The 18313-nt window shown below is 36.1% G+C and overlaps 1 protein-coding gene across 2 annotated transcripts; it reads left to right on the top strand.

Annotated features, from left to right (window-relative positions):
- Positions 1-1012: 1012 nt before the first annotated feature.
- LOC103724027 lies at positions 1013-17477 on the top strand. 2 transcript variants are annotated; one of them, XR_005509757.1, is made up of 5 exons: positions 1013-1142; positions 1294-1400; positions 7238-8186; positions 13990-16095; positions 17245-17477. XR_005509757.1 is itself a non-coding variant. In XM_017846860.3 (4 exons), the coding sequence occupies exons 3-4, from the start codon at positions 7293-7295 to the stop codon at positions 15844-15846; spliced, it is 2751 nt and encodes a 916-aa protein (XP_017702349.1). In that variant the 5' UTR covers positions 1013-1142; positions 1294-1400; positions 7238-7292; the 3' UTR covers positions 15847-16750. The 2 variants fall into 2 exon arrangements, 1 of the variants encoding a protein (XP_017702349.1); XM_017846860.3 differs by lacking the exon at positions 17245-17477 and having other exon boundaries at positions 13990-16750.
- The last annotated feature ends 836 nt before the right edge of the window (positions 17478-18313 follow it).

Genomic DNA, 18313 nt, shown 5'->3' with positions numbered 1-18313 from the left:
GAACCTTGAATAGGATTCGCTCAAGATTTCCTCACTACTCGAGAATCATTTAATATATATAGAAAATAATTCAACACAATGATCTTATTAAAAGTATTAATATCTTACTGTAGAAGGATGAACATTTATGGTCAATATTTTGAGATATTTTTTTGAGTTAACTGGAGGATATTTTGACGGTAAAAATGAATAAGAGAATAATAGATTAGTATCACCGTGTATGGCGGCTATACACTGAAACCACGTGTATAGAGATTTCACACCTCTATCACGCCAAATTTTTGCCGCCCGCTGCGTGGACGCCAGGTGGTGTCCTTGAATTGTAGCTCTTAAGTGCCCATAGATTCCAAAATCCATCCAATGGCTAATAAACTACGTGCCGGCTTTACAAAGGTGGGTTCGTACACTGACTTCTGCTGTATTGTCCTCTGCCATCAGCACATGGACATCGGCGTCAACATTGATCCAACGGTCCGGATCAAACTACCAGTCGGTTTATTTGACCGAGACCCGACGGTCAACGTCAAACGAGTTTCCTAGTCTCGTCTCATCAGTCATCACATGCGCCGACTTCTCCACGAGACTTCTTCCATGTATCAGCCTCACAGGCTTCGTCCCGTTTTCCACACTTGCTAAAGAGGTGAATGGTATTTTAGTAATTTAACTTATATTTCCGCCTTATTTTTGATGAGATCGGAGAGAACTCATGCAGCGGATCGGTGAGAACTTATAACTCAATCGTTTCCCTAATCGTTTGACACGCAAATTATAAAAAAGTGGGATCAAATTAGCGTGTTACGTGTCACATAGTGGTGCAATCACTAAGGTTTTATTTGCAAGCAGCCTCATAGCGGATCTCTTCCGTACCGTCATTCACTCCTCCCTCCTTAAAAGCCCTCCCCTCTCTCTCTCTCTCTCTCTCTAAAACATTCATATAATAATAATAATTTTCTTTTTAATGACCTTTCTTTCCTTTTTCTTTGTTTTCTTCTTTATTTTCTTTATTTTTATTTTTAATTTTTCTACTTTTCGCTCTCTTTCTTTATCTTTATCTCTTATCTCCTTCTAATCGTTCCCAAGAATTCCCGACTTCTGAGGGCACGAAGGACGGAAGGAGAGAAACCATCGCTATATAAACCGAGGTAAAAACTCCCTCTCGCTTTCTGTCTTTAGAAATGATTATTTTTAATTTCTTATATATTATTATTACAAAATATATAAATGTGTGTGTATATATGTACAAGAGTTTGGCCTTTTGCCTTCACTTATATGTACCATTTTTTTTTCGTGAAGTTTTCGTTAAAAGCTATGCTCGAGTTCGGCTCTTTCTCGTCTGAAAAGTTACAGCCATCGATTTCGCTCTTGGCGTAACGATGGAAGATTGATACCCATTCACGTAGGTATTCTCTCTCTCCTCCATCTCTTTTCTTGTTCTTTTAGCAATCGAATATCTTGTCATCTATATGCTGTTAGTTCTCTGTAAGTGCTGCTGTCACAGTTTACTTTGTGGTTATGTGTTAGATTTAGTAGATCTTAACAAGGATCTTTAGTGTTGTTTGTATCAAATGTAGATTCTATGTTGTTTCATGTGTTCTTGTGGATTGAATTTTTTCCTTGATGCTGTGGTTCTTTTGGGTGAATCGATTGCTGGTTTTTGGATTTCTTGTCTCGCGTTATTGGTGCGTTGTTCTTGATGGTTGCAGTTTGGTCGATATATATATCTTTGCTCGTAGTATAGGTATTCTGGTGATCATCAAGGATTGTTTGCGATGATATGAATTTATGAGAATTCTGGTGCCCTTGCTTGCGTTGTTTCATTTTGCTGATTGAGAGGCCCTCAACTTATGATCATTTTATCATCGAAGGGAACTAGTTTCTTGTTAATATAAGGGATATCTAATGGGAATGGACGGGTTTTGTCCGGGTTCTTTGTGATTAGTAGCCTCTCTCTTTGGTTAATGTTAATCTCCATCAGCAGCTGCTTTTTGTTTGAATATGGATCTAACCTGATTGCCTTTTCTTTTCCAAGTTTGGTAATACTTGGATTTTCATTCAGCTTGGCGATCACTTGCATGAAGTCTGTTAGACTTTGATCTTCATAAGACTATTGCCAGCGACTACTTTCCCTATGATATATAGGGTTTATAATATAGATGAAATACCTGGTTTTGGTTTCATGAAAATTCTAATTCTCTTATTATGTCATTTCTGTTTTTCTAATTTTCAGATCCTGAATTCATAAGTTCATTTTTTCATTGATCTGAGTTAATTTCATGTTTATAACAAGTACATTTTCTGGATCCTTGTGATCTGTAGCCTTTTTCAATTTTTTGGATTAATGATGATTTATAACATTTTTTAAAAACATTTGAATAGCAGATCTTATTATGTTGTTTTAACTTACCTTATTTTGGAAATTTAATTTACTATTTTTTTTTTTGACCTCTAAGGTCTCATGCACGAACATTCTTTAACCTTGGGAGATAATCATTAGCAACAATTTTAATCTCAAAATATTTGAGTAGCTTTCATTCATGTGTTTACTATAAGCAACAAGTCAAATGGTCCCAGTCCTATCTGAGATACCTGACTGTTCATACTTCATAAAATATCATCTTTAGAGTGTGATCTTTATATTCCTATTTTCATATTGCCACCACTACTTTCAATGCTTACTATCACGCCTCTAGTGGATGTTAAACGTTCTGTCATGAGGGATTATGATCTACTCAGCAGTTGATGGTTATCCTTGAATCTGATCAAATGTATGGAACATTATTTTCTGGACTATCTATTGTGAAAAAGGAACACACTTGATATCTTAAAAGCCTATTAGTTCTGTGAGAATCATTCCTTATCATTTGAAATGTCAATGAGGTTTTAATCTGTAAGCACTTAGTAGCTTAACCATCTTCAGGGAACTCCTATATAACTGTTTGTAGCACCAAAATCTTGACCGTGGATCATCGATATATTAGCTTTAACCTCAATTTTCAATGTTTTATGTTGCATAGGATCTAATTGCAGATCTACCATAGTGCATAAATATTGTTTTTCATCAATAGTTTAGCATAAATTTTTGTGATTATGGAATCACAAAACAGAGTTCCAACTCATAGGCAAGTGGGGCTTATTCCTCTATAAAGTTGCTACATTGTACTTGAGGCTCTCAGATAGAAGAAGCTATTTTTTTTCATCATGGCAGAGGTGATATGTTGAGATATCTTGAGCTTATGATACTTGAAGATGAAACATCTTTGTTAATAGCAAGAAAGTCAGAAAATATACTTTGGAAGCTAATGGTTATGTTAGTAGTGCACTAATGGAGGTGCTAGGCTGGAGTTGTCTCTAAGGTACACTACAGCAGCAATGGGAAGTCTAGTCAGATGAGTTGAGGCTATTAAAGTTGAGTATAACTCCTACAATACTGTTATATAGAAAAATCCTTGTTAACGCGAACAAGTTTGTTGCTAGTTAGAGTTCTAGACTGCAACTTAGCCAAAAGGTTGGGGGTAGAGATTGCCTTCTTTTCTGACACATGAATAACTTTTTCTGTAGAAGGACGCAGTCAGTCTTCTTTACTTAATTCGATGCCTATCTAGGCTATGGTGCACATTTTGGTTGCAAGTATAGGCGTTGCAGGGCATTTACAGTGCTGCAGTTTCATGTGCTACTACCAGCTAGCTGTATGTAATTCTTTATTTGGCTTTGACATTTTCAACTTCTTTGTGTGCAAATACGTATGTACATTTTCCCTTATTAACTACTTGAGTTTGTTTAGTTTTGGTCAAGATGAAACTGACAGAAATATGGACAAGTTCTGCATTTTTCTAGTCAATATGCAACTGCCAATTCATTTTAGTTACCGTGGTAGTGACACAAATACTGGTCTATCAGAGTCACCTCCATTGGTTGGAACTTGGAAGGTTCAATGTTAGTAACATGGATATCTATAAGTCTTATGATTTAATTCTATTTCTTGTAGGAACAAATCTAAGTTTGATAACAGCTTACGAGAAGACGAGTTATGTTGATTGTTGACTCCTTTAGATGGAATACATGACAAGAGATTGCTTAGGCGAAGGATATGAATGTAGTAAGAAATAATGAAGCGTGTGATCAAGAAAGTTAAATCCAAATCAGGTGAAAATAAAGATGTCTTAAATTTCAATAGTTCTGGTGATACTTGGAAGGATGAAGTTATGATAATGGGAATCTTTGTTGGAGTGGTCTATGCTCAATCTCCTTTGATACAGATATGATAGGATCTCATTTTGAATTGTGGTTTTCTTCCAAATCAGTTATGTGGTATGACAAGACCGGGATTCAAGTATCAGTGTATACTGGCTGTACTGGATTGTATTGGTAAAGCATCTGTATCAGTACCATAGTGATATATGTTACTTCACTTCTCTTTTGCTGTGCCGGCACGAAGACACATACCATATGTCAGTATGGTACCATGCTGCACTGAACCATACGATACTAACAAGGGAAGTATACAGGTAGTTCTACCAATATTCAGCCCTTGATGTGAGATATTTGAAGGAAACAAAATTATTTGTTCTGGGTCAATTCTAGTGGGGGTTTGTGGTGTAATAGACAAATAACACTTGAAGCATATTAACTGCTTGCTAGTTTGGTGTCTCGGTAGGTTTGGCGATTGGTTAGATGTTGGAGTTAGGGTATTTAGAGGGGTACGCATGAAGGATGTCTAGTTTAAGGAATGTTTTAGGTATAGGGTGTAACATGGTTTTATATCTAATTCTAGTTTTGGGAATGTATTGTTTGGTTTATTCCCTTTAGATTGTTTGTGTTGCTAATCCTCTCCTTGAGATATACTTGAAAGGTTTCATTGGCCCATAAAATGCCCATTAGGATCATAAACTATTAAGAGTTTGCACGCGACTTGGTACCTATGGGTCTTCTAAGATTGTAATCATCTTTTTCATTGTTCTTTTGCTAGTGCTTTAAAAGATGGCCATAGTATGGGGCGGTTAAGGGGCCGCATACCGGACATGCGGTATGTGGGCTGCATTTGTGGGTGCATATAGGGTTAGAAGTTTTAAATTATATAAAATAAATAAACTATACCAAATATAATAATCAGTTTGAACATGTTCCATCTGCATAGGCCCATATAGGAGTGTGCCATATACTTGGCCTCAAATACTAAGTGGGAAACATCAGCTGTCATACTATGCTAATTGAGCCACATATGTGGCTGCATAGTGCTAAATGGACTGTTTTTTCAGCCTATATATGGTATGACCGCACATAGTAACTGCATATAGACAATGCGGTATGGTTAAGGCACCGCATATGCATATGCGGCCTCATGCACCACATTTTAAGACACTATCTTTTACTTGGATGCTTAAAGGCACATTAATTTAGTTTTTTAGGATCTATTTTGTGGATGATTTTATCAGTGACTTGTTTTCATCAACATACTTAACTGTTATTGTGCTTTGATGACAATGCATGCCTGCATCTTCCTCTTGAGTCATACTCATACAACAAATGAGCGAGCAAGAGAGAGGGATGCAAAACTGTGCCATGGAAACATGTGGGAATATCCTACTTTCTTCCTTAAGATATCGAAACGGAACACGGAATTCTGAAATTCTGTGTTCTAGAGGAGTGAAAGAGGTAACGGAGTTACCACTTTCACGTAGGAGTGTTATAAGGGACGAGGGATAAGAAACCCGAAGGGTTTCTTTTCCCGAAGCCGAAGATTAGAAACCCGAAGGGTTTCCGAGTTGATTTCCAAGCTCTCTTGCAGGACAACATATACACTTTAAAGAATTCTTGGTTTTTAGTTGTTGGCCAAAACATATATTTTCTGTTGTAGGAAGAATTAAGTCTCACATATTCTATAATACCTATACCCCAAGTAATGCATATACACTCCCAAGTAATGCATTATGCAACTATATGAATAAATCTAGTTGTTCTATGTTTATGTGAATGTTTGGCTTTGTCCATCCTGCATTGTAATTTGTTCCTATTACCTGTTCATCAACATTTTCCTTACATAATGCCTTAGAATTGGTAAATCTAATTTCATAATTTGAGCCTATTTTTTCCGGTGGTTGACTTCCATCCTGTCAAAATTGTCTGCTTTTTTATCTTGTTTATGGTCAATATCAACTGTCTTTGGGTTAACGCAGTCAATCTTATGACTGATTATAAAACCCTACTCCTATCTCTTTTCAACAAAACCATCTCTTTAAATATGACATTTACCCTTTGTTGCTTGAGGTAATGTAGGCTATATAGCATGCGAAAACATGAAATGTGAAACAAAGCCTTCACAAAACTTTTCAATGGTTTTACATAATATTCTTTAGGAGCATGTTTAGCATGCATGTGGCCTTCACCTTTTGTGCTGCCTTAAGACTTGGTTGCACCCCATGTTCATCAGTAAGGCTGCTGTCATAATACTTGGTAGCTTGTTGTGCACTACTTTATTTAAGAATGCTGCTTTGCTTATTGGCTGTTCAGGTACACTGCTTTTTTCATCATTTATCTGTAAGATAGAGAGTATTTGTTTCTTCCAAGTGCAAATTAATTGGGTAATATGCTTAGAGTTTGTAACTTCAAAGAGATTGTTGATCTAGTACATACCTTTAAACTTTCGTCTTCCTCTGCTGACTATCTTTTGTTGGGTTGCTTTTGTATCTTATATAGTCACATCCAGATAGTAAAGCTGTCAATCTGTTTGTGCTATCATTTGAGAATTCCTAAGATCATTAAGGTGAACTGAATATTGAAGGCCTTTGGCCATTTTCCTATAGGCACATCTCTATATCTTGATGTTGAATGCCCTGGCCTTCTGTTTTTATGAACTGCGATCTGATTAAATTCTAAATGGACCCAGATACCGAAGTATATCATATATTTATGCATGAAAATAGACCGGATTTATATTAAATATTATTCCTCCTAAATGGAATATTTGGCAAAAATCTACTCATTGAAGAAGTTGAATGACTCCAGCAGCTTAATTTTGTCAGTTAAAGTTTCAATGCATCCTATGAGCTTGTATTGTTAGTTTATCATAGTAGTTTAATGACCATTATTTTGGTTGATTTGGTGGCATTACCATTTGATTTTGAATCAGCCCTTCCAAATTTTATTGCATGGTATTCAGACTGTATTTTTTTTGGTGATCATGGTTTTTGGAGAAAAATAGTTGGTTTAACTTTATAGTTGATGTGTCATTGTAAAACAGCTTCCAAATTTGCCAAAGTGTGCGGAGACCTTATGCTTCCTGACTGACATTTTGGATGATGGACTCTGTTAAACTTATTCACAATGAAGAGTTACTAATTTGCAATAAAGAGTGTACTGCAGAGATATGCAATGATCAAATAACTTCTACAGGAGATCCACTAGTTCTTCCTCGTTTAGGAGATCAATATCAGGTTCGAATTCCATCCCTGATCACAGAATTTGAACATGATCAGCTGCAAGATAGGCCAATAAAAGGTGATGACATACTTGGTGTAGACTATTCCAGTCAAAACAGTTTACCCATCCCAATTATGTGGGTTAATTATGGAGGTGGTAATATCAAACATGAGCAGCAAGATTATCCTGGCACCACAAGTTGTAGTAAAAGAGCTGGGCCAGGGGACTTGATATGTAAAGTTGATAGTGGAATTAATCCCAAATGCAGCGTAACAAGTGGATTTCCACCTTACTGTTCAAACAGTTGCAGTACATTTTCTCAAGGTGCAAAACCTGAACATCCAAATAACTCCTTAGAACATGGTAAAGAACTTTTTAGATCCACAAGCCAGGAAGACATGAACCCATATAATCAGATGTATTTTGGTTTACGGTGGACTGGTGAAGGTTGCAATCCAGTGCCTGATTTACCATTTATCTCTTGGACTGATGCTGAAGTGCAGAGTTTTCTCCTTGGTCTCTACATTTTCGGGAAAAATCTTGTTCAGGTGACAAAATTTATGGAGAGCAGAAGTATGGGCGAGATATTATCATTCTATTATGGGAAATTTTATAGGTCTGACGCATACCGCAGATGGTCAGAGTGCCGAAAGATGAGAAGCAGGCGATATATATACGGGCAGCGAATTTTTACAGGCTGGAGACAGCAAGAACTATTATCACGTTTGGTGCCAGTCATATCTGTGGAAGTTCAACATAATTTGCTGGAGGTATTTAATTACTTAACATGCATTGCTGTTTGTTAGACTACTACTTGTGACATCTTTCAGATAATTTTGACAATTGTTAAAAATTTGAGCCTAGTTTATTCCTTTGTTAGCAATAAAAAGGCTTGATATTTGACATTCAGTTTTGCTTGAAATTCAGTTTACTTTGTTGATTATACACACATAACTGAAAAGTAACAGTGTCTAGGTGGGTGTGGTGAAACAACTAAATGCCTTACAGTAGTTTCAAGTGAAGTAAATGAGTAAGAGATGGAAGGGACATTTATACTGTTTCATATTAGTTTATAGAAGGTGGGAAAACAGATCAATCCTTGGAAAACAAATGATTAGACTCAACAATAAATGGGACCTTTGCAACTAAATACTTCTAGGCTGGCTATGGTATGTTTTTTCATAGTTCAGAGGGGCATCAACTTTGAGTCATATGCAGTCCAATCTATGGTTTCAGTCATAACTTTCAGATTCGTAGTTGTTTTACCATGGGTAAGATTTTGTAATTTTGAAGATATTCAGGAGATGGAAGTATTGAAGTTAAACATATAGTCTGATATAGACTTCCACAAACCCAAAAAATAATTCATCAAGTATTCACGTAAAAAAATATCTGTAAAAATAGCCAATACTTGGTAAAAATATTGCTTTTCTTCCTGTTCTGAAAATAAGTGGAGCATCTTTCCAATAATTTGGAGAATTTTGTCACTAAGATTGGCAGAATATATGCATATTTTTGGATGGTACCTGATGGGGGGATATGGTGAATTTGATTGCTGCCAAAATAAAACTCATCTGGGTCTCAAGCCTTTAATTAAGGGAATAATGTTCAACATAACCAGCTACCTTGTTTCACATTCTAACATGTAAACCAGATGAAATGTTGTAGACCTCATCTAGAATACTTGGTTGACTAGTAGGTTAGGTCTGAAATTTAATGCAGATCTGAGTTTCTTTTATAAATCTGAATTTCATTTCATTTTTATGCAAGATGTCAAATTAAACTTTGTTTAATTTGCACGCCAATATTCCATACAAACTACAAAGTGTATGCTCATATGTTGAAGCATGTAACTAGGAGCTTGCTTACTTTGGTTCAATATATTTGGTTTCTATTACTTTGTAAAGTTAAAGTGTACAACAAAAAATATCTGTGTTGCCAAATTTTGGCACTTTATCTGACAACTGATAATAGCATAGAAAGAGGGAAGAAATGCCTCTTTTTTTTTATTTTTCAACATGACTATTTCCATTGTTTCTTTATTTATCACTAGGTATATGATAGATAAAAGAAAAGAACAGAAGAATGTTTAAAATAAATGGGGCACCATCTTTACTTCAAAAATAAAAAGAAAACAGAAAAGAGAATAGAAAAGAATTATCTTTCACCCTTTCCTGTATATAGTAGCAAAAAGACAAAATAAATGCACTTCTCTTTCCTGCTCTTCCTACTCCATGGTCAATGATATGGGCTCTACATATTTTATCATGGTTGCTTGAAGCATTGGCAGGAAGAAGTTTCCTGAAGTGACTAATTGGTTCAAACGTTCCTGGGCCTTGTTTACTTTCTTTATTCCCCAATGCACTAACAGCTATATATTACATGTTTTGCTTCAATTAAAAATTTCACCATTACTGCATAAATCCCTTTGATATTAGCTACCTGGAATGCGTCAATTCAGAATAATTGGTATCATGTTTATTCTATTATCAAGAAATTTTCATTTCAGACCTGTGTGCGTGTTTGGAAGCCTGCCTACCTCTTCCATGAGTCTCAAAGTATATATTACTAAAACAAATAATTACAAACACTGATTGCATACAAGTTTCATAAAGATACAGGGTTGGGGACACTGATTGCTTTATTACAAGTTTCATAAAGATACAGGGTGGGGGCCTTTTTTCCATTAAAAATCATTTTGTAGGTTTTATGGCCTTGTAATAGTTGGTTTTTCCAATATGTGATTCATCAAAGCAAAAAAATAAAGAAGACAGCATCGACATGAAAGTTATTGTAAAATTTGTTAATCCTTGTTAAGCTCGATATACATTGTACACTCTTTCCGTATAATCTTAAGCTCTTAGGGGGCGTTTGGTAACCCTAACAGGATCACCACGGTGATCTAAGATCCTCGGTGATCCGAATGCTGGGGTGATTTGATCCTCGGTAATCTAAGATCAATGTGTTTGGTAGGCCATGGTTCAGTGATTAAAAATCCCCGGATATCCATGAGTAACTTATTTGGTATGGTATGGGGATCCAAGATCACTGACTATATAATACCACAAATACCCTTGATATATCTTAGATGGATTTTTTTATGTATTTTTAATTCTCATGAATTAAAAATGTAAGTCAATATACTAATTCCTATAATAACTCCATAATTTTGTCACATATTCTACTTTTAATAGTCCTTATCATATATTTATTAATCATATAAAATATATTATAATAAAATATTAATATATTTATCAATATATTAATTATTAATATATTCTATAAAATATATTTATTACTCCTATAAATTATTAATCTTATAAAAATATGTTATTTTTCATTATAGAATTAATATTTTTATTTATACTTATAACAGATTTTTTTAATAGTAATAATTATTTTGATTAGAAAAGTAAGGTAAATAGAAGTAATATAGTAATATATTAAATATTTTCATTATATAAATATAAAAAATAATAATATATTTCTACTAGAATTTAAAATTATCCTTCAATAATAATGGGATAATAATATGATTAGTAATATATTATAATATAATATATATCATTAATATAATATATAATATCAACATAATATATATATATTGACATAATATATTGATGGTATAGTGATATATCAATTTTTCTGCTAACTTGAGGGGTATTTTTGTCTTTAACTTTCAACCCAGGATCACTGCCTTGGGGTGATGTTGGATTTCCGACCTCAAGGACGGGTATCCTGTCACCGAGTTGGAGGGTGATTTGAGGAGTGGAGGTTATTTAAGATCACCGCCACGTAGGATCACCGTGATGCAACCAAACACGGTGATCTCATCACCTCCACCCACATCACCCTTGACGATCACCCCATACCAAATGCCCCCTTAGGGTCAATTGGAAAGTCAACATTGTATCAGATTTCAGCTTTGCTGGAGGTCACAACTTCCAATCCCCTACATGCTAATTATTTATTTAATTATTCCGATTATAGTCTTGTCTCATTTTAGTCATCGTTGTTCTTCCATGTGCATAATCCAGGATGCATGCGAAAGGAGGTGTTAAGCCTGATATACATTATTGACCCTTTTCTATTAGCTTAAGCTTTTGGGGTCAATTTGTTAGTCAACAATCCCATTTTAGAAAAACTTCACAAGCAAACAGTCCCTAAGTGCTTCACTGTGAGCTGTGAGATGAAATGAACTTCAAACTTTTATTCTAAAAGAAGTTAAACTTTCTAAAAAAGTAGACAACATACATGCTAGCAGACCAGGATTTTGGATTGAAGCACTTGGTAGTGATAATAATTTTACAGAACAAGCACTTGTGCCTTGTGAAGGACCCAAAGCAAATCTGTCAAAAATAAATTCTTGGGATCAACATGAGTCTCTTTGTTCAATCAAAGATTAATAAGTTATCTCACCAAAACCACTTACAGATGTCATGCTTTACAAAGGAATTTGATTTTCTAGACATGATGAACAAACAATACCTGAATTATTGGGTCAATCCTTTGTCTTGGGAAAAGTTTATCATCAATTATTTATAAAGTAAACCTTGTAATAGACTTTGCTCGGAAAGGCATAACAATGTAGTAAACCTACAAGTTGCAGTCTTTCAGGAAACCTAAAAGATAAGTGTTTGTTTGTATCTGTTACGAAAGGGGATTTCTCATACATATTTAATGACCAAAAAGTTGATGATCCCCATTTGGGACTGGTTTATCTCTTGAGACTATAGGATGTATTTGTAGCTCAGGAGGTTTTAATGAAACACATGAACTGGTTACTGGACACTGGTGTTGGGGAATATCTAGTGAAATGGATGCTAGGAAAGGCATACTGGTTTGGACCTTGTTTTTCCTTTGTTAGTCATGTGATGCTTTCTGTGTGTTTTGCCTGAATGAATGTCCCCTTTCTCATTAGAGTGAGGTGTCTTCAGTATGCCATATCTTATTCTTCCTTCAGAATGTAGTAATTGAGTTTATTTCTGGCTATTTTAACTTGGTGATGTCTTTTGATTTTTAGTATATAATCTTCTCCTCAATTTCCTGTTTTCCTGTATTTTTTTAAGCCTATTATTGAAGCCAATGTTATTGTAATTAAGCACGAAGGAGTAGGGTACACAAAACTTCTCTTTGGCATAGTGCAACAGGACACAAGCTCAAAGTAGCATGTTTTGGTGGAGACTAAGGAATATTAAATTAAAGCCTTAGGAAATATCTTTCTCAAATTCTTACTTATAAGTTGCTTCCAATTATTGAACAGGAGTTTGAACACAAATAACATACTTCTTTTCTTTGGTTCTTTTATCTTAGTACTCATTTAGATGTTTCTCATTCATAGTTAGCTCTATACAACTCTCAGTCAGATTTCCAGCATACACTGCCTGATAAGGATTAAGAGACATGTTTTCTTGTACTGTATCTTGAAGAAATCACTTGCTGATTGCTGTCTCCTCTGGGAGTGTTCAAAACTTCACTTGCTGATTGCTGTCCCCTCTGGGAGTGTTCAAAACTTCGAACGCCATGGGAGAAAATTTATTCCTGTCTATCCTTCTTTCTTTTTCTTTCCCCTATCCTTGTTTTGTTTAGAAAAGGTTGATGAATACTTTAAATGGCTAACAGCCTATGTATCATGTAGTGAATTGGATATCTTTATGCTTGGCTTCAATATGCATTAGAATATCCTATGCAAGATAATGTTTTACAAAAGTTTTTTTTTATAAAAAAAATCTACCCAGTAATCTAATATAATTTTTTTATCATTCACTATGTAAAGGTGTGTCAAGACCCTTTGTTATATTTTATATGCTGAATCTACCTGTGCTTGCACAGCTGCTGGGCACTATCAACAAGGTTTTATCCACTGGACCATACCAGTCCAGGCCAGACATATTGTACCATAGCAGTAGGTTTCTTACTGGTAGCACACCGTACTAAAACATGGTATCGGTGTTGTTCCATAGCACTTTTGCTGTGTGTTGGTAGTTGGTACAGTGGCATACCGCACCATACCAGTAAGGTACTTGTATGGGGCATGGTATCAAGATGCAAAACCTTGCTATACACAACCGAAAAGCTTTTTGAGTTAAGTGGAGGCAGTATGAGCTTTCCTTTTTCAACAGAACTCAATTCTTGCTTCTATTTAGGATGAGTTTCAAGTTTTTATTTGGCGTCTGCTGTGAAAGCTTCTGCACTGCATCTTGTTGTACTTTACCCTTGGTTTTTCATGAAATGAGTAGCATCTTCCTTGCCTTTTCTTGTGACTTCAAACTGCATAACCAACAAAGTAGGATTCCTTCCTGCTAAATGCTCTTCCAGGTAACATGGTAAACCCTTCTCTTCCCTTAAGTTGCTTTAACCAGCACTTCAGTAGTCACAAAGGTTAGCATATAGTTAAAAGCTGCCTTACTTAGACTAGGGCAAGTTGTGCCTGGTTCCAAAAATCCAATATTCAGTGATGAGTTAAGGTTTGCTATTTGTGTGGCTATCCTGAGCTGATGTATATGATTGGATTATTTTCTTTTTTATTATAACAATGTCCCTCCTGTTCAATTACTGTATTTCCTCTGGCAGGTTATCAAGACCTTCAGTGAGGGAAGGGTTTCTTTGGAGGAATTTGTCTTAAATTTAAAGGCCTTGGTTGGTATGGAAGTTCTTGTAGAAGCTATAGGAATTGGTAAGGGAAAGCATGACCTGACTGGATTTGTATCAGATCCAGTTAGAGCAAATCCAGTTAACCCTATCCTACCAATTGGCAAAGCTTTCTCATCTCTTACAAATGAAGACATCATCAAGTTTCTAACAGGAGGTTTCAGGCTAAGCAAAGCAAGGTCCAATGACATTTTCTGGGAAGCTGTTTGGCCCCGTTTACTTGCAAGAGGGTGGCACTCTGAGCAGCCCAGGGGTCATAGTTCTGTTGGTTCCAAAAATGCTTTGGTATTTCTCGTCCCTGGTATCAACATGTTCTCAAGGAGAAAACTTGTGAAGGGAAACCACTATTTTGATTCTGTCACTGATGTCTTGAATAAAGTTGTAGCAGACCCAAGGCTTCTTGAGCTAGAGGCTGAAGGAGCTAAAGGAAGTGACAGCACTGAAGACAAATTTCAATGGGATGTAAACACCAAATTGGACCAAACTTGTATGTTTGATCATCAGCGTCAACGGTATCTGCATCCAAGACTTCCAGGTATTAATTCGGAACTTATGAAATTCACTGTTGTGGATACCAGTCTTATTGAAGGTGAGACACAATCCAAGGTTCGAGAACTGCGGAGCTTACCTGTGGATGCTGTTTGTAGCTATGGTCCTATTAATCAGACAGGAGAAACATATGGTAATAGCTCAGTGGAGCAGCCAGATTCATCTGATACATCATCTAATGATCAAGGGGGTTCCAATCAAGGCATCTCTAATGACAAGAATTCGGGGAATGGAAGGTGCAACTTTGAAAGGGGTATGCTGTCTGACCTATCGGATTGTTTGTTTACTGTCTCGGAGCTAAAAATTTCAGCAGATGGACATGATATCAATGAACAGTACCATGTTCCATTTAGTGATAAGAATCCAGTGAAGGATATAAAGTGTCAGTACAATCGCAGGGTAAAATCTAGCCAAAGAAGCTATATAGCCCCTGCTTCAAAGCGACAGAAGTCAACTTCCTGTGACCATGTAGAAACCGGTTTTGGCCTTGACGGTTTTCTAAAAAGCCATCGGTCAAAGGAGGAGGATCATTGTCAACTGAAATCACATGATGCAGGTGAAAGCAACCATGCTGAGACTGGCATATGTCAGGGGAAGATACCTGCTGGCCCAGAGGATAGCAGTGAGTGCATCTGCGGCAGAAACCGTGCTGGTTCTGGTGCTGTTAGCATGGCAGGCATCTTTCTGGAAGATCCTCAACCACGAACTTTCATCGACCTTAACCTCCCTCATTTCCCTCCATATTTTGAAACTGAGGCCTGCCGAGCAGAGGTTACATGCGGCCAGGGGGATTCAAATCCAAAGGAATCTTCATTGCCGCTAGAAGAAAGGCAGCAGGGTGATGATTCCTCCACACTGGAGATTAACAACAAGTCTAGCAAGCAGGATCCTACCTTGAGCTCCCGAAGGCAGAGCACTAGAAACCGACCACCTACTACAAAAGCACTAGAAGCTCTTGCTTGTGGATTCCTTAGCACAAAGCGCAAGGGGAGGGGTACAAAGGCCTCTGCATCAAGTAATTTGGCATCCAGATTGTCACGCCATGCGCAAAAATCTGTTGGAGCTCCTCGCTCTGCTCCTTATCCCGATACCATTACCCCTAACATTACAGCCTCTAATGATGGTAATGGTCAAGAGTATGACATTCACAAAAGCCACGCAAGCATTTTCAGGAGGACCTTTATTCAGCCTGAGAGGAAAGAGACTCGGGAGTTACTTGGCATACTTTGAGTCCATAAATGTCGTGGTGGAGGTTGAGGGGGTGGCGGGGGGAGGTGTTGTTAGAATGGTCCACCGCTTGCTTGAAAGTCTCAAGGCTCTTGTTATACATCATGGAATGCCTCTTGGACCTGCCGTTCTGATGTTATACGGCAAGTCATTGGTGAGGTTACAAGGATATTCTGTTCATAACTGCAGTTTTGAAGTAATCTGGTGTCTCAGCAGATTCACTGTTCCTAAGGTCTTCAGATCATCATTTGAGTAAGTCTTTCAATTTAAAAAGGACCACTGATTATCAAACAGTTCATCTGTTCACTTGACAGATTCTTCAGCTTCCTGTCAGCTAACTTAAAAGTGAAATTCATCTGTTCATGATCATGAGTCTTGATCAAATAAATTGCAAAGCAATAGTGGCAACCTTTTTGAGGAAACTCATGCACCACTGTGAAAGCAAGCTCCCTGAGAAGGGCTCTGACCACAAATCTGAAGAAACTTATCAACTTGTTGACTTAAATTGATTATATGACTGCAGAAATTTTATGGGAATATGCTCTACTTTATAAGTTAGCAATTGCATTTATATTCAACCATGTACGAATATTTAGTTAACGTAAGGTGGCAACATTCTTATCTGGATGACTCGATTATATTACCAGAGCTGGATCACCTCCTTTCAGCAGGGGGGCTAAATCTTCATATTTGTGTATGTTGAAGCCTCCAAACTTAAAGGGGTTGATTCTCTTTCTTTTACATCTTGCCTTTGATCAGTGCATGGTGGGATTGGTCAAAGGCTCCCTTGTGTGCTATATATCTCAGGTTTATGAATAACTCTTTACTATTCCTGTTTCTCAATTTATAGGATGCTTCTCTTTTCTGACCAAAATGACAAAATCTACATTAAGTAGGTTTATTTTCATGCACTATTATGTTTATTCCGGCAAGCTTGTTGACATCAAGAAACACTAATAGTTTCTGTATGTGGTCTTTAATAAATATTAGGCTACTTGCAACCACTGTCGACTACATTACAGGTCAATTTCATTCTATAGATCAGTTCTTTCTTCCTGATTTGATGTCTATGTTTTCATTTGATGCCATGTTCATGTGATTACAGAACTAAATAAGGACAAACTTAAAACAGCTCATAAGAGTTGTTTGTGGCACTCTCGAGATGTGCCATTAACTTGAAGGAGTTCTAGTACTTTCTGATTCTGTAACAGGTTTTTAGCCAGCAGCTAAACAAAATCATCATGCATGGTGTTGTATATTTAGAAAAGGGAAGAGTTATGAAAATGTAGAACATCGAATGATGTAAGATATAACACATATCAGTACATTTAAAATAATGTTCAAATTATTGGGTTTGAATATATTAATTGATGAATATTTTTTGTTTATTTCATTTTGCAGGATTGCATGATTGTTGAGCCAATAAAAGAAATCTTTAATAGGCGGAAGTCTTGATTCAGATCAAATATAAAACACTTTTTTCTCATCTTCACTGAAAATATTCTCAGTTCATCTTAAAAATAAATGATTTCAGTGAACATCACGTTGATTTGTGCCAATATAAAATTTATCTTCCCGCAGAAATTTTTATGCAGTTTCCAGAATTTCTTTGACGGTAGCTTTTTTCTTGATTGTTAATGCCCCAAGACAGAGACTGTAGTAACTAGGCTTCCCAAAATATTTAGATATTCTTCCTATATTTTCTTTCTTTTCGCAATAACCTCTAGCACAAGAAAATTTGAGATAAGTCTGGTAATATGTTATTAACATATAATTATGATCATTTTGATCTTTTAATTTCACCATATGATAGCTTTGGAATTATGAACAAAAATGAAGATATATAATTTTTAAAATGCTTGCCAATGTTTCCTTTTTTTTTGGGTCACAAAGGCAATGACTTGCCAAGCTGATAAATTTTTTTGACAGTTGTACGAAAAGGTATGTAGGCCTTTATGTAGGTATAAATATAGATGTGTGCACGTGCCTATATAAATATGCAGGTAGAAACATACGTAGCTATATACAAATGTGCGTACATATGTATGTATACATAAATTTATGAATGTATATATATACGTACGTACAAACATATGCATGTATACGCGTTTGTATATATGCATACATATATAGGTTAGAGATCTTCAAATCATATAATTTTTAGTATGTAAGTATTTTAGATGTAGTAGTTATGTCCAATGGCTCGGATTATTGATATCGGACTCTATCGTCCAGCGAAGACCTAACTGAATCTAAGTAGAAATTCGGAATCCTAGTGTGTGTGTGTGTGTGTTTGTGTTCCAAATTGAGTAATCTTGTTGGGTTAAGCCAAAATAGCTCGACGCTTCGATCTAGTTATGCTAACTTATACATGATAGGTTTACACTCATTAAACCTGACATAAGCCAAACCTAATCCATTATTCTAGTTTATCTCCAACCTAGTTCCACGCCATGAGTGAATGGATTCT

The sequence above is a fragment of the Phoenix dactylifera genome, unplaced genomic scaffold, assembly GCF_009389715.1.
Source record: "Phoenix dactylifera cultivar Barhee BC4 unplaced genomic scaffold, palm_55x_up_171113_PBpolish2nd_filt_p 001307F, whole genome shotgun sequence".
NCBI classification, from domain to species: Eukaryota; Viridiplantae; Streptophyta; class Magnoliopsida; order Arecales; family Arecaceae; genus Phoenix; species Phoenix dactylifera.
The sequence above is the reverse complement of the archived record's forward strand: the minus strand, read 5'-3'. Positions and strand labels throughout refer to the sequence as shown.

Coding starts and splice junctions, on each gene's coding strand:
- LOC103724027 (XM_017846860.3), top strand. CDS start 7,293: ATGATGGACTCTGTTAAACTTATTCACAATGAAGAGTTACTAATTTGC. Junction 8,187..13,989: donor TTCAACATAATTTGCTGGAG/GTATTTAATTAC, acceptor TTCCTCTGGCAG/GTTATCAAGACCTTCAGTGA.